This window comes from Xenopus laevis, chromosome 1L (genome assembly GCF_017654675.1).
Source record: "Xenopus laevis strain J_2021 chromosome 1L, Xenopus_laevis_v10.1, whole genome shotgun sequence".
NCBI lineage: Eukaryota > Metazoa > Chordata > Amphibia > Anura > Pipidae > Xenopus > Xenopus laevis.
In genome coordinates, this window is record NC_054371.1 from 155,144,381 (window position 1) to 155,160,689 (window position 16,309).

Here is a 16,309-nt window from a genome sequence, read left to right on the forward strand (position 1 = left end):
TGGTCTAAATATCTCCAAAAGGAAATTACCACAGAATCTTTGGTTAGGGCTATTAAGAGTTTTGAATAATTAATTTAATCTGAAATATGGAGAGAACCAAATGTCCTTAATGTGATTTTCACTCTCTGGACTCTGCATTTACTGGAAGGATATTGAAAACCTGTTTAATTCAAACTTATATTTACATATTTCTTTGTCACCACACAATGCCCTTTTGGGAGAGACTGATACATTTTATTTTATTTTCAAAGCTATGTAAAACTAATGATTGGAGTTTGGTCCATATTTCAAAGTATCTAAAATTAATTCTAGCATCAGCTCTTAGAGTAATGTTTAAAATGTGGATTTTTAGTTCTATTACGACTCTGAATGATACATTGATAGAATTGAAAGATATGTATACCAATGAAGCTATGAGTAATAGATTTGACACCATTCACAATCGTTTAAAGTTTGATTCAAAATGGAAATTTTTTTCTCAAAAATTGGAACCAGAGGAGAAAAAAAAATTCAGTTCTATCTTATATTGTTGTATATCGAAGTCTTCATATTTGAATTCAAGTTGTGTTTATTTTTGCTTTATTATTTAATACTATTTTATTATTATTCACAGCTTTACTTTGTAACATATCTTAAAGATATTATTTCTGTATTACTGTTTAATACTATCTCTTCAACTGTATGAAGAAAATCTAATAAAAAGAGTTTAAAAAAAAAAAGCCCTACAACCACTCTTTATTATAAGAGGTTTGGATGCCATATTACACATATAATTACTGCATTTATTAATTATTTTATATTATTTACCAAATGATGTTTAATACTGGACTCATGGTTCAGCTAGGAAATGTGTGTAAAATAAGCTTTGAAAATGGATTTAATTTTGTAAATAGTGTCGGGGAAAAAATTGTCTTTCCATGGCCTTTTTAACTTCTTGGTTTTTAAAAGTGTATATCAAGGGGTTCAACATTGGTGTCACAACACTATACATTACTGAGATTATTCGGTCCTTGCCCAAAGAATATGAAGAAATTGGTCTCACATAGTTAAAAATAGCACTACCAAAGTAAAGAACAACCACTGTAAGGTGGGAGGCGCAAGTAGAAAAGGCTTTCTTCTGGCCTTCGGTGGATCTAATTTTCATAACTGTAACAATGATGTATATGTAAGATACAGTGATGAAAAAAAATGGTGTCCAGCCTATGAATACTCCAATTGACAGTAACAAAACTTGATTAACAGAAGTATCTTCACAGGAAAGAGAGAGCAGGGGAGGGATGTCACAATAAAAGTAATTTATTTTGTTTGAATTACAGAAGTCTAAGCGGAAAGTGAAAACAGTATGAACGACCGAATTCACTAGCCCACTGAGCCAAGAGAAACCTGCAAGGTAGAAGCAAAGTTTACGGTCCATAATAATATAATATTTAAGAGGGCTACATATGGCTAGAAATCGGTCATAGGACATTATCCCGAGTAAAATGCACTCTGTGCCCACAAAAGCCAAGAAGAAGTACATTTGTGTTAAGCAGCCAATGTACGAGACTGATTTCCTCTCCAAGAAAAGAACTTGCAGCATTTTGGGCATTGTAGTTGTAGTGTTACAGATGTCCAAAAGAGAGAGATTTGACAAGAAAAAATACATTGGTTTGTGAAGATGCCTGTCCATTTGTGACACCATAATAATAGTAGTATTTCCAGTTACAGTCAACACATAGATACAAAGGAGAATGCAAAATAAAAGAACTTTAAGGTGTGGTATGTCTGATACTGCAAGTATGATAAATTCCTGAAATATTGAATTATTCCCATTCATTTTTTTGTGATTTTGTCATAATTTCTGCAGTTAATGACAACAGGGCATTTATTTATATAAATACAACAGGGTTTTGTTTTTTCTTCCTTAAGCAATTGTTTAAGTGATTGGAAATAATAAGTGCTATCTGAAGTCGTTTGCAGCTAGCAGAATGAAAAACATTCACTTTTCCACTAGTTAAATAGGTTCAGGTGCTAGGCCACTGGGAATAATTGTAGGCTTGTTAAAATCTTTTAATAGTTGTAATATATAGAGATTTTCTCACAAGAGATTAATTTTCTCCCTGCTACTATACTAATAAGTGTAAAACTGTTTTTAACAGTTGTAAGTTCTCATTTACAATTCAGTGAGGTTCATGTACTAACATATGTGTTAAACTGCAAAGTGCAGTTGCAGTAGCTAGTCTACTATGAGTTAGAAAGCATGAATCTGATTGTTTGCTATGGGTGATTGATGCAACTTAATGCCTTTGTTCAAACAGTTAGGACCATAAATATTTGGACAACTTTTTTTTTCTAATTTTGTGGCTTTAGTTCCTCACATTTTTTTGCAATCATTTTGTTCAACCCCCTGAATAAAAGTTGAAAGTCTGCAGATCAACTGCATCTGAGTTGTTTCATTTAAAATGTATTGTTGTAATGTACAAACCAAAATTAGAAAAAAGTTGTCTGTCCAAATATTTATGGACCTAACTGTAAATCAGCCCCGGTTAGTACAAAGGCTGGGTCACTGAAGGGTTCATAAATACATTGTAAAAGTTCTGTTTTACCCAACATTTTAAGTACAATTGTTTTACATTTTGTCTCCAGTGGGAACAATGTAATTCAATAAATAAAAACAATCTGGGCATTATGCATATGTAAGTGCTGAGTTTATGAGTATAATATACATAAGCTTAGTCCATTTTATAAATATTTTTTTTCCCTTGCATTGTCCTTTTCACTTTTACATATATAAGACAATTCCATATTGGATTCAGTGTACGTCTAAATGATGCACAAGTTAGGAAATTGCGATATGTGGTATCAGAGATTTCCACAGCCTCTCCTGCCCTTATAACAATTTGGCAAAGTGATTGGGCACTTTTTTATTTTGCACACTACCTTCTGAGATGTACTGTAAATATTAAAAGGACTAATTATTGAGGGTTGTTTTTCATGGATTGGCCAAGAAACTGGAGAAAAGGAAACTGAAGTAGATCAAATAAATCAGAAAAAAGACCAGGCTGCAGCTAGCAGGAGGGGTAGCAGTAGTGGGCAGGGCCAGATTTCAGCGTTCGGGTGCCCCTAGGCTGTGCGGTCCTAGCGCCCACATGGCTCTAGTGAGAGCAGGTGCTCCGGGGCACTCGGGAGCAGTGTTCAAGGAGTCAAAGGCCACCTTGAACAGTTTTATGCAGCTCGGCTGGCTTTTATTGCAAACAAAAATAAACAGGCTCAGCACACTTGTTTCAACATGGGAATAGCAGTCCTGCGACATTGGTATATACAAAAATTCCAGTACTTACAGCATTAGCAGTATTTAGTCCCAAGGTCCTCTGTTGGACTCACTTCAAGTCCTTCCTCCAGTCACTTGGTGATATTTAAAATTGGTGTAGCTCAGTATGGAAACACTCTGTTTCCCAGCTCCTCACACACACACAGTCCCACACTGGGAAAGCTGTTTTTAATTAGCCCATTAGTGCAAGAACACCTGGACTGGCTACATGGCCTGGAACCATTCTGACAGAAACATGGAACAAACATAAACTGAGTCCAATACCAGGTGTTTTGTCAGCCATCCTGTTACGCAAAACATAGAGGAAGTTAACCCAATGGACCCCTACATATAGGGGCAGATTTACTAAAGGGTGAAGTGGGATTTTTTAGAGAAAATTTGTCAAAATTACAATTCACAGGGACATTGCTAAAAAGGCAAATCGGACAATTCGCTAGTGAAAATGCTCAGCTCTAGAGAAGTTTCACCAGGCATATTTTCGCTCAGACGAACGATCGTTACCCTGCAAATTTATCAAAGTGCAAACTTTCCAATCTTTCCCTTTTCGCTGGAGTCTGTTTTGCCAGATTCTTCCTGGAGAATTGATAAGATGAATCTACATCCTCAACATTATGTTACTGACATCATATCCTGTGTGCCAAAAAAGTCATAAAAAAAGACAAAATGCTGGAGTTTTTCATATTTTAATGTGGAATTGTTTACAAGTTGTAACTGTTTAATATATGTTTTTACACTTTGTGTTTTAACAATGTGAAGCTCATGCCACATTTGTTTTAGGGTAGGCTCATGTCTAGGACAATAGTAGACCTTTTTTTCTTCAATTTGCTTCCTTGGACATTTATAATAATAAGCAGGCACTTCCAGCAATTTCACCACAATCACTAATAATAATATATATATATAAATAAATATATATGACCTGTATGTACCCACCATATTTAAATTGACATAAGCATAAATGTGTTAACGAAGTTTCAATAGGTAGTGCCAAGCCAAAACTTTGCTTTGATAAATATGCACATTCACTGCAAAATAATGTCTGACAAAGTTGCGCAAAGTATGGCGGAGCCTCCAGAGGCGAAAATTCTTCTTGCAAGATCTTATTACATGGGTAAGTTCAATTCAAACTTGCAATGTAGTACACACATTATAAGTAACGTAATGTAAGTAAAGTAGTAAGTGATATCACAGAAATAAAAATCCAAATATATAAACTTACAAAGAATAACAATAAAGAAAGAATTATATTTCAATCGTTAAATGCAAAACGAAAAATAGTCTCCCTTTCTTTGTTATCCAGAAATGAATAATAGGGAGACCATGTTGTCATGTATTAATTTCTAAATTTGTTGCTACCATATCTGTATTTGTCTCATGTAAACATAACTCATATAAACTGAAAACATCATATTTTTTGGGAGTAGTGGACTAATCCAATATTTAAACTATGACTTCCTTACTGCTGCAAAGAAAAGTTGTAAAAATGTAATCGGATTTGTTTTAATTATGTTCGCTTTAAAAGATCTACTGCTATCAATTGGACGACTTATCAAACTTAGATGAAATCAACTTTCCAATTTATGACCATAGGTGAGTTATTGTAGGACATAGTCACATAAAATGGAATATATCAGGATCTTCGCTGTTATATATTTAGAACAAACAACTCAATTTTAATTAGTAAGTTTAAGGGCTAGTCCACACGAGAAGATTCGCCCGCGACAAGTCGCCGCGGTTAGAAAATCAAGAGTAGCGGCGACAAAGCGCATGAAAAAAACAGGCATAAAAAATGAAGCGATTTGGCTCACGCGCGACTATGTTTCCCATGGTGCATCTCAGTACTTCCTCCGCCCAAACTGTATTATGGGTAGAGGACGGAAGTACCAACAGTACAGTGTTGTTGTTGCTGGCGTGTTTACTTCGGCGTGTTTTCGCAGCGTCTTTTGAAAATGGAAGCAGATTTGGCTGCTGTGTTTTTTTTGGTTTACTTATATTTCTATTTGCTAGAGAAAGATAAACAGGAAAGGGCTGCTGCTGCTAGAAAATATTGGGTTCATCCCTTAACTGATCAGCGGCTAAGGAATGGACAATTTCATGTTTTATATGGTGAACTTCGCAACTATCCTGATAAATTCTTCAAGTATTTCAGAATGTCGATTGCAAGTTTTGATGAACTTCTCAGCATTGTAAAAACAGGACTGTGTCGTGCCCAAAGTTTGATGAGGGTTTCAATCTCACCAGAGGAGCGGCTGTGTGTGACACTAAGGTTGGTATGCTTTTTTTTTTTGCTGCTTCTTTGTTATATATATGGTTTTAGGTGACTGGTATGGGCAATTTGGTGTGTGTATATGTATATATATGCTGGATATACTGTATACATATATAGAGATAGATAGATAGATAGATAGATAGATAGATAGATAGATAGATAGATAGATAGATAGATAGAGAAAGGTATATGTGTCTTTTAGCAATAATACAGGTCCTCCCTATCATAATATATTTTTTTTTTATCAGAGAAGTAATGCTTATCTTTTCTTTTTCTTTCAGGTTTTTAGCGACTGGACAGTCATTTGCTTCTTTGTACTTTCAATTCCTAATTGGTCGAAGCACTATAAGCAACATTGTAAGAGAAACATGTCAGATTATTTGGACTGAGCTGCAAAGAATTGTCATGCCACCCCCAAATGAAAATGCTTGGCATACCATTGCTGAAGATTTTTACAAACACACCAATTTTCCTAATTGCTTGGGGGCCTTGGATGGAAAGCACATCAGAGTTACAATGCCATTCAAAAGTGGATCAAAGTACTTTAATTACAAAAAATACTTTTCAGTTGTCCTTCTGGCTAGTGTTGATGCCAATTATTGCTTCACTATCATTGATGTGGGATCCTATGGAAGCACTGGTGATGCCAGTGCTTTCCGGCATTCGGCATTGGGACGCAGATTATCAGAAGGGTCACTTGGTATACCTCTTCCTAGACCATTGCCTGGGACCACGGCACCTTCCTTGCCTTATGTTTTTGTGGGAGATGAAGCCTTTGGTCTCACAGAAAATATAATGCGGCCTTACCCAGGGTCACAAAGGGCAATAGAGAAACGTGTTTTTAATTACCGTTTATCAAGAGCACGACGTATGGTAGAGTGTGCTTTTGGCATTCTCTCAAACAAATGGCGTGTGTTCCATACAAGTATACAATTGGAACCCCAGTTTGTGGACATTATAATAAAAGCATGTTGTGTCCTACACAATTTTGTTCGCCTTAGGGATGGCTATCACTTTCAAGACACCCTGACTGATGATATCCCAGATATTGATTGGGCCCCTGTTAGAGGTCCAACAGGAGGGATGAGAGTTCGGGATCAGTTTGCAAATTATTTCATGTCTCCTGATGGAGCTATACCATGGCAGCTGAACCGAATTTAGTCTGCATACAGTTGCATACAGTTGCATAGATACGTATAATTAAAATACTCATTGTCTACATTGTATTAATAAAAAACTGTTTATTTCACAATCTATGGTGTACTCAGTTGTCTTTTCTGAAATGTTACTAAAATGACAATTTACTTTGCTACTGTAAGAGCCCAGTGCTATTAGTCTAGCTGTGTTGGGGAGTGGGACTGGTGTGTAGGGATATAGCGAACTGCCAATTATGTGTTCGCGAATGCCGTTTGCGAACACCGACAGAAAATGCTAACGTTCGCGAACTTCGAACACCCGCAAAAATCGTTCGAATCGAACGATTGCAAGCATTCAATCGAATGATTTGCATTCAATCAAACGCTAAAATCGTTCGATCGTTCGATTAGAACGATTTTAGCGTTCGATTGAATGAAAATCATTTGATTGAAATGACGCGAACGGCTGAAGTTCGCGCAAACTAGTTCGCCGCAGAACAGTTTACTACATCCCTACTGGTGTGCTGCTCCTCCTAGTAGTTCACCACCACCAGCACCAACCAGAGTCAAAATTGTTACAAAGTACCTTAGTTGCACCTGTTAGCTGTTCTGAGCTCTCTTCCAAAAGCCAATTAAGTTAGTTCCAAAGTATGTTATTTGCACCTGTTAGCTGTTCTGAGCTCTCTGGCAGAATTAAGAATTAAGTTAGAAACTGTTTGGTTGTTCTGGCAGTGCAGATAAAAGAGGGACTTTCCAGTACAAAAGAGGGATGTGATAGAGGGTTGAGTGGTTAAAAGAGGGACTATCCCTCAGAACTGTCTAAAGACAACACGCAGACGTCAAAGAATATAGAAAATACGCCACGAAAATACGCCCGTATACGACGGTATGCGTCATGCGTCATACGTTACGTCGTGCGTTACGTCGTGCGTTTTAGAGCCTGCGTCATTGTTTTTTGCAAAGTCGCAATAATGGTGGGTCTGAACTCCCTTACTGATGGACAGACTTGGGAAATTGCTAGCTTTCTGCAGGCGGAAAGCTATGACAACTTGCCTGTGTGGATGCCCAACAAAAGGGCACATAAGCAGAGCCTGCTGCGCAGGCTCCGGCGCAGGTTGAGGCATCGCCATGGGGTAAATCTGGACCGCCGCACATTGCAGCGACTGTGGTCAGATTTAAAGCGGAGGGACCCAGATTATGTTATGCAAGTGCAGCTGCACCATCTCAGTGAGTATTTACTATTTCTAAACTAACCTTAACAATACATATATTAAATATATCCATTAATTGATTACATAATTTTCTATCAGGGGGACATCCACAGGCCAGAGCTGCTGTTGAGCAGGAGGCAGAGGCAGAGCTTTCTGATATGGAGGAGGGGGGACATCCACAGGCCAGAGCTGCTGATGCTGCAGAGCAAGTGCCTCCACTTGAGAAGGAGGCAGATTTCCTGGAGGCTGAGCAGTCCGATGTGGAAGCTGCAGAGGAGTTCGTGGAAGCAGAGCTGCCAGTGGAGGTAGCAGAACAGGAGGCTCGTGCATCAGATGAAGGTAGCTGCAAGATGACATCACACCCCCCACATAAAAAAATGTTATGATATACTTAAACATGAGTTTATTATAATAATTCTATATTTTTTTTTTTTCATAGAAGACGATGAAAACTGGGACCATGCACGGCTGGTGGCAGAAGTGCGGCAGCTTAAAAATCGGGTGCTGGACCTGGAAAACCAGCTTATGTAATTTTTTTTTTTTTTTTTTGTAAATAGTTTTTTAAGTAAAAAGCTTTCCACCTTATGGATATCTGTCTGTCATTTTTATAAAAATATGGAGACAAGGAAGAATTGAGCTTAACAAGTTCACCATTTATTTAGAAAACAATGGAAAAAAAAGTGCAAAAACATAACTAAAAAAGACAAAGTGCAAAGTGCAATCTGTTTGAATAAACAGTATACATTAGTAAACATAATAAACTGCATAACAGTTAATGGTATACCAAACCAGTAATTATATTAAAGGTCGGTAAATGAATTTTGGGAAGGATCCCATGCTTGGGAAGTCGAAGGGTATGGAAAAGGGTAAGGATAAGGGTTTGGGGTACTACTTTGAGGCATACTGAATGATTGTGGGGGTTGATGAAATGGTTGCGGTGGGTGCATAAGAGGCCTGTTTGGTACGTTATTGCCTTGGGGTAAATATTTATATAGCAACTGCAAAAAGTCCATTCTCAGCATTTGCCTATGCCCCTCAGGAACCATCATAATGGTTGGAATTAAACCAGTATAAAAGGCAAATTCTTGAGAATCCTCAAAGGCATAGGTCCTCTTAGCAGAAGATTCTTGGGAAGCCTCTCTGGAAGATGAGACCGAATCACATAACTTGGACAGCATATTTTGTACATCACCATATGAAATGTTTGATTTTTTTCTTTTTGCTGCCCGAGTGATGTCAGATTGAGATGATTGTGAAGGTGGGGTGATAGTGCTGCTTAAAGTGCCAGGTGGAGTGCGAGTACTGCTGGAAGTGCCAGGTGAGGTGACAGTGGTACTGGAAGTGCTAGGTCTTGTAGGAGTGCCAGTTGGTGTAACAGTTCTGTTATTGTTTGCAGGATCCACTGTTTCTTGAACCTCATCATCCACTGTTTCTTGAACCTCATCATCCAGATTGCTAGAAGTTCTAATGGAAAATACAAAAATAATACTGTTACAACAAGGCATTGTTTCCTTAAATGCATACATTTTGTATACTCTGGCATTCCTCTGCATTGTAGTGTTACATACATATACAGTAATACATATATATACCAGGGTAGGTAAAATTCAAATGGAGTTCACTGAGTCCACCTGAAGTTCATATAATCAAAGGCTACAATGTTATCCCAATAACAATTATTTATCTTCTTTCTATATAGGCCCAGTCCAAGATTAGTATGATGCATACCTCCCAACTTTTTTACAACTCAACCTGCAGTCCCTCATTTGTACTGGAAAGTCCCTCTTTTATCCGCACTGAACAGCCAAAAAAAAAGGTTTCTAACTTAATTTTGCCAGAGAGCTCAGAACAGCTAACAGGTGCAAATAACATACTTTGTAACAATTTTGAGATAAGAAATAAGAAAATAAGTAATTATAACAGTTTTGATAAGGAGACATACTTTCAAACTTTTCATAAGCTACCAAAAATGATGATGTAGCATTGATCAACCCCCCCCCCAAAATTAAGGAGGATTATTGACCCCCCAAAAATAAGGAGGATTATTGACTTACTGTCTCTTAGCAAAAGCAGGTAGTAAAAATGTTAAATGTTCTGCATAGATGTACTTCTTCCGTTTGGAAGGCGATGCACCACTCCGTGTTTCTGTCTTCTGGGCAGCCACTTCCCTACGAAAGCAATCACGAACATGCTTTTAGCGCATTTGCATTTCTTTGACTGGGACAAAGAAAAAATAAATATTAGTACTAAACAAAAAGAAAAAGCCATACTAATGATTACCACATACCTATATAGAAAAAAAAAAACACATCCACAGGCTGTATGCATACCCCCTACATAAGCTTATAACAGTATAAGGTTCGGTCGGTATAACAATTTTAAAAAAAAGAAAGTGGCAGACATACCCTAAACTTTATATCAACTAAAAATTGTGGCCATCACTTACCTCGCAAATTTTTTTCAACATCCGAAAGAGCTTCCCAGCCTTCAAACAGTTCAACCGCCACCTCATCCCACAATTGTCTCCTAGCAATTTTGTTGTGATATAACGGTTGCTCTGTCATATAGAGAGCAGGTCGGTTTTCCACCAATTGAATCAGCTTGTCTGTATCAACATACAGCTTTGTCAAAGACATTTTTCCAAAATGTGTTGGCGCAGGAGAAAAGTCGCACCGCGATGTCCCTCGACCAAACACAGTTTGAAATTCGCGGTTACGTGTTAACGCCGTGAATTATACGTTCACGCCGTGACATCTACGGTCGTGTCCTCGCATACGCAATTACGTATGCGTCATGTCGTAGTAATGTATCGCCACTGTTAGTAGCCTCGTCTATTTGCTACACGCGTTTTCGTATGCTTTCCTATGCATTTGCTTTTTTCGTTGTAGCCGCGTCTTGTCGCTTCGAAAAGGGTCTCCATGCGTTTTCAGGCTACTGGCGCTTTTTAGTAGCCTGGTGTGGCAGGTATCTTGCGTTTCTCTGTCTTGCCTATTGCAAGACAAGACGAGCGTTTTGTCGCCGCTACTCTTGATTTTCTAACCGCGGCGACTTGTCGCGGGCGAATCTTCTCGTGTGGAATAGCCCTATAGAGGTAAATGTTCTGTAGCCCAAATGTACCAGACAAAAGTGCTGTTTTTTCTATATTTCATTATATTGCAATCTTTTCTTTAAACTGGAATTCATTTTAAGGAATATAACAGTTAACAAGCAGAATACTTTTGCAAAAAATTAACTTGTCTTTATTCATTAGTCATAGTATTAAAGGGGAAATACTGCCTTTTCAGTGGTTAACATTCTACTCTCCATATCCATCAAGGGGGATTTGATCTATATTTGACAGCTTCAAATTCTGCAAACCTGAGCTCAAGTAAATAATAGTGCTTTTATAAGTCACTTAATATCCTAATATTCTCGTCACAACACTACACCTATTTTTTGGAGGGATTAAATAAAGCATATTTTCTAGTAACCTACCTATGGGCTCCATACACTGCTTTGTAAGACACCATCATTTAGATATAATCCAGTCTTTAACTAAGCTGCATGTCATCTATATGGCCCACTGCATTGTAAGGGTTTGAGAGCACCAAAACAGTCTACTTTCCTACTTCCCACTAGATGCTATTCTTCATCCACAAACGAAGATATGGCATCGGCTAAGGTCAAGAAGATTTGTATGTATCTGAGAACTATGATAAACAATCTTATTTGTTTGGCAAAATACATAACTCAGGAATAGACTGGTGGTCATTTGGAGTCATCATGTATGAAACAACCACCATCATAAAATCTTATTTAAAAAAGGGTTGTTTGGCAACCCACATAACTCAGGAGCAGACTGGTGGTCATTTGGAGTCACCATGTATAAAAAAAATTATCTTTTTTACCACTGGGTTTTTTGGCAACCCATGTAACTGTAACAAGGTGCAGACTGGTGGTCATTTGGAGTCACCATGTATGAAATAGCCACAGGAAAAATATTTTTTACTATGAAAATTATCTTTTTAACTGAAGGGTTGTTTGGCAACCCACATAACTCAGTAGCAGACTGGTGGTCATTCGGAGTCACCATGTATGAAATAGCCACGGGAAAATTATCTTTTTTACCAAAGGGTTGTCTGGCAACCTAAGAAACTCATGAGCAGACTGGTGGTCATTTGGTGTCACCATGTATGGAATAGCCACCACCAAATTATCTTTTGTTACTGAAGGGTTGTTTGGCAACCAACATAACAGGAGCAGACTGGTAGTCATTTGGAGTCAACATGTATGAAATAGCCACCGGCAAACCATCATTTTTACCGAAGGGTTGTTGCAACCCGTGTTACTCAGGAGCAGACTGGTGGTCATTTGAAGTCACCATGTATGAAACAGCCACAGGAAAAAGACCTTTTTTAATATGAAAATTATCTTTTTACTGAAGGGATGTTTACCTAGGGTTGTTTTGCAACCCACTTAACTCAGGAGCAGACTGGTGGTCATTTGGAATCATGTATGAAATAGCCATGGAAAATTATCTTTTTAAATATGAAAATTATCTTTTTTACCAAATGGTTGTCTTGCAACCCACCTAACGCAGGAGCAGACTGGTGGTCATTTGGAATTACCATGTATGAAATAGCCACGGGAAAACTATCTTTTTCACCAAAGGGTTGTTTGCAACCCATAAAACTCAGGAGCAGACTGGTGGTCATTTGGAATTACCATGTATAAAATAGACATGGAAAATTATCTTTTTTTAATATGAAAATTATCTTTTAATATGAAAATTATCTTTTTTTACCAAAGGGTTGTTTTGCAACCCATGTAACTCAGGAGCAGACTGGTGGTCATTTGGAATCATCATGTATGAAATAGCCACGGAAAATAATATCTTCTAATATGAAAATTATCTTTTTTACTGAAGGGTTATATTGCAACCCACGTAACTCAGGAGCAGATTGGGGGTCATTTGGAGTCACCATGTATGAAATAGCCACAGGAAAAATCTTTTTTACTATGAAAATTATCTTTTTAACTGAAGGGTTGTTTGGCAACCCACATAACTCAGTAGCAGACTGGTGGTCATTCGGAGTCACACTGTATGAAATAGCCACGGGAAAATTATCTTTTTTTACCAAAGGGTTGTCTGGCAACCTAAGAAACTCAGGAGCAGACTGGTGGTCATTTGGTGTCACCATGTATGGAATAGCCACCACCAAATTATCTTTTGTTACTGAAGGGTTGTTTGGCAACCAACATAACAGGAGCAGACTGGTAGTCATTTGGAGTCACCATGCATGAAATAGCCACCGGCAAACCATCATTTTTACCGAAGGGTTGTTGCAACCCGTGTTACTCAGGAGCAGACTGGTGGTCATTTGGATTCACCATGTATAAAATAGCCACGGGAAAATTATTTTTTTTACTATGAAAATTATCTTTTTAACCAAAGGATTGTTTGGCAACCCATGTAACTCAGGAGCAGGATGAAACAGCCACAGGAAAATGACCTTTTTTAATATGAAAATTATCTTTTTACTGAAGGGATGTTTACCAAATGGTTGTCTTGCAACCCACCTAACGCAGGAGCAGACTGGTGGTCATTTGGAATCATGTATGAAATAGCCACGGGAAAACTATCTTTTTCACCAAAGGGTTGTTTGCAACCCATAAAACTCAGGAGCAGACTGGTGGTCATTTGGAATTACCATGTATAAAATAGACATGGAAAATTATCTTTTTTTAATATGAAAATTATCTTTTAATATGAAAATTATATTTTTTTACCAAAGGGTTGTTTTGCAACCCATGTAACTCAGGAGCAGACTGGTGGTCATTTGGAATCATCATGTATGAAATAGCCACGGAAAATAATCTCTTCTAATATGAATATTATCTTTTTTACTGAAGGGTTATTTTGCAACCCACGTAACTCAGGAGCAGATTGGTGGTCATTTGGAGTCACCATGTATGAAATAGCCACAGCAAAAAGACTGCTGGTCATTTTTTAATATGAAAATTACTGTATGTATTTTACCGAAGGATTGTTTTGCAACCCACATAACTCAGGAGCAGACTGGTGGTGATTTGGAATCACCATGTATAAAATAGCCACGGGAAACTATTTATATTTAATATGAAAATTATCTTTTTTACCAAAGGGTAGTTTTGCAACCCATGTAACTCAGTAGCAGACTGGTGGTCATTTGGAATCATCATGTATGAAATAGCCAAGGAAAATAATCCTTTTTAATATGAAAATTGTCTTTTTTACCGAAGGGTTGTATTGCAACCCAGGTAACTCAGGAGCAGACAGGTGGTGATTTGGAGTCATCATCTACAAAATAGCCACCTGAAAATTACCTTTTTAACCAAAGGGTTGCTTGGCAACCCAAGTAACTCAGGAGCAGACTGGTGATCATTTGGAATCACCCGGAAAATTATTTTTTAATATGAAAATTATCTTTTTTACCGAAGGGTTGTTTTGCAACCCACTTAACTCAAGAGCAGACTGGTGGTCATTTGAGTCATCATATATGGAACGGCCACGGGAAAATTATCTTTTTTTAGAGAAGGGTTGTTTGGCAGACCACCAGTCTGTTCCCACCTAAGAAGAACAATCCTATGGGCAACTGGCTGGTCAAGTAAATATTCTTACCCAACCCACCCCTCCTTCCCTTGCCTCTGGCTGTACCTACACATAAGCGGCTTACTTTTCCCCACGGGCTGAGAAGAGTCCAGATGCGCCTTCAGCGTCTGTTGCTGTTATCCCTTACGGAGTTCTTCCCCACCCTGCCTCCAACTCGATCCCTTGCGTCATTTCCGGGTATCGCACACCGCACAGCTAGTGTAGATGCGCCTTTTTCTCAGCGCATCACTAGAGCGAGGAGCGGGTGCACTGGCAATTCATGGGGGTTTTAGGACACCTTGGTATACTCCACAAAAAGGTGGGGATAACGGACTCTCTTCTCTATATCTCTCTCATACAGCACACTCAGCCCTGAATACTCAAGCAGTTCCAGTGCGCTACCCCCTGCCTCCCCTGGGCCACTTGTTACCATGGCAGATAAAGCAGAGAAGACATCTCTGGCCAAATCCTCAGCAACAGCATCCAGCGCTTCGCGGGTGACTTACCTTGACTGCACTTTATGCAGGACCAAATTTTCTAGGGTTTTGGCCATTTCTGTGTGTCTAGCCTGTAGACCCACTCCCTCTCCTACCCTAACCATGACACTTAACACTGAAAACACAGCTGCAGCATCACACACAAGCTCTGACTCTGAACTGGTGCGGGCTCTTTTCCTCTCCCTTGCCGGCTTACAGAACCTAGCCCGCATCCCAGAGACATTGGATAAGGTCCTTGAACGCTTGGCCAACCCGGCTCAGGCAACTGACAGTCGCCCAACCACGGCTAAAAGGTTAGTCCCATTTTCTCCTCCGGACTCCCCAAAGGACCGAGGCATGCACTCGGAAGAGGAAGGTCAAGTACTGTCAGGGGAGGATTCGGACATAGACCAGGAGACTGACCCAGAGGCACCCAGAACACAGAAGGAGGTGGAAGGCTTAATCAATGCAGTACATAAGACACTAAACATTGAGGAGACACCTTAATCAGCAGAGCCAGGGAAGAAAATTTTCAAGAGGCAGAAAAGAACCTCTTGTGTGTTCCCGGCATATGAACAGCTATTAGGTCTCAGTGGAAGAACCCAGATCAAAGGGTACAGGTGTCCAAGCACTTTACTCAGAACTACCCATTCCCCCAGGAATGTATAGACCTGTGGTCAGTACCACCAACAGTTGACCCATCAATATCTCGACTATCAAAGACTACCACGATTCCAGTAGCAGACGCTTCTTCCTTCAAAGATCCAATAGATAAGAGGCTGGAAGGTTTTTGTAAAGCGACATTCACCACTTCTGGAACGGCCCTTAGACCAATTTTCGCAATCGCCTGGGTGGCTAAGGCGATGGAAGTATGGGTCGAACAGGTGGCGAAGCTTCTAGGCTCCAAAGATCCATCTACAGATCTCTTGTTGTCTCAGATAGCAGATGCTACAGCCTATATTTGTGACGCGGCTCTAGATTCAGCAGAGTTAGTCGCCAAGGCTTCGGCTCAGTAGGTGGTTGAAAACTTGGCTGATCTTATATCCAAAAGATCGTTGGTGAGTATCCCCTTCCAGGGAAAACAATTTTTCGGGTCAGAACGCAACAAGATAATTTCACAAGCAACGGGAGGGAAGAGTACTCTCCTCAAACCAAACCCAAGAGACCTTTTCTAGAACGAAAGTCCTTTTTTCGCCCCTTTCGCCAAGGGCAGAGGACAAAGACCCAAAACAAAAAATCAAACACAAGCAGTCGACCACGTTACCATAACAAGAAATGATCCAGTTGGTCCTCCTCC

At 39.0% G+C, this 16,309-nt stretch overlaps 2 protein-coding genes across 2 annotated transcripts; one reads left to right on the top strand and one right to left on the bottom strand.

Annotated features, from left to right (window-relative positions):
* Positions 1–877: 877 nt before the first annotated feature.
* Positions 878–1,816, bottom strand: LOC108695646 (olfactory receptor 5V1). Its single transcript, XM_018224409.2, has one exon. It carries the CDS (start codon positions 1,814–1,816, stop codon positions 878–880), a length of 939 nt encoding a protein of 312 aa, XP_018079898.2.
* A 3,259-nt stretch (positions 1,817–5,075) lies between these two features.
* Positions 5,076–7,062, top strand: LOC121400929 (protein ALP1-like). Its single transcript, XM_041584952.1, has 2 exons — positions 5,076–5,576; positions 5,861–7,062. The coding sequence occupies exons 1-2, from the start codon at positions 5,260–5,262 to the stop codon at positions 6,738–6,740; spliced, it is 1,197 nt and encodes a 398-aa protein (XP_041440886.1). The 5' UTR covers positions 5,076–5,259; the 3' UTR covers positions 6,741–7,062.
* Positions 7,063–16,309: the final 9,247 nt, after the last annotated feature.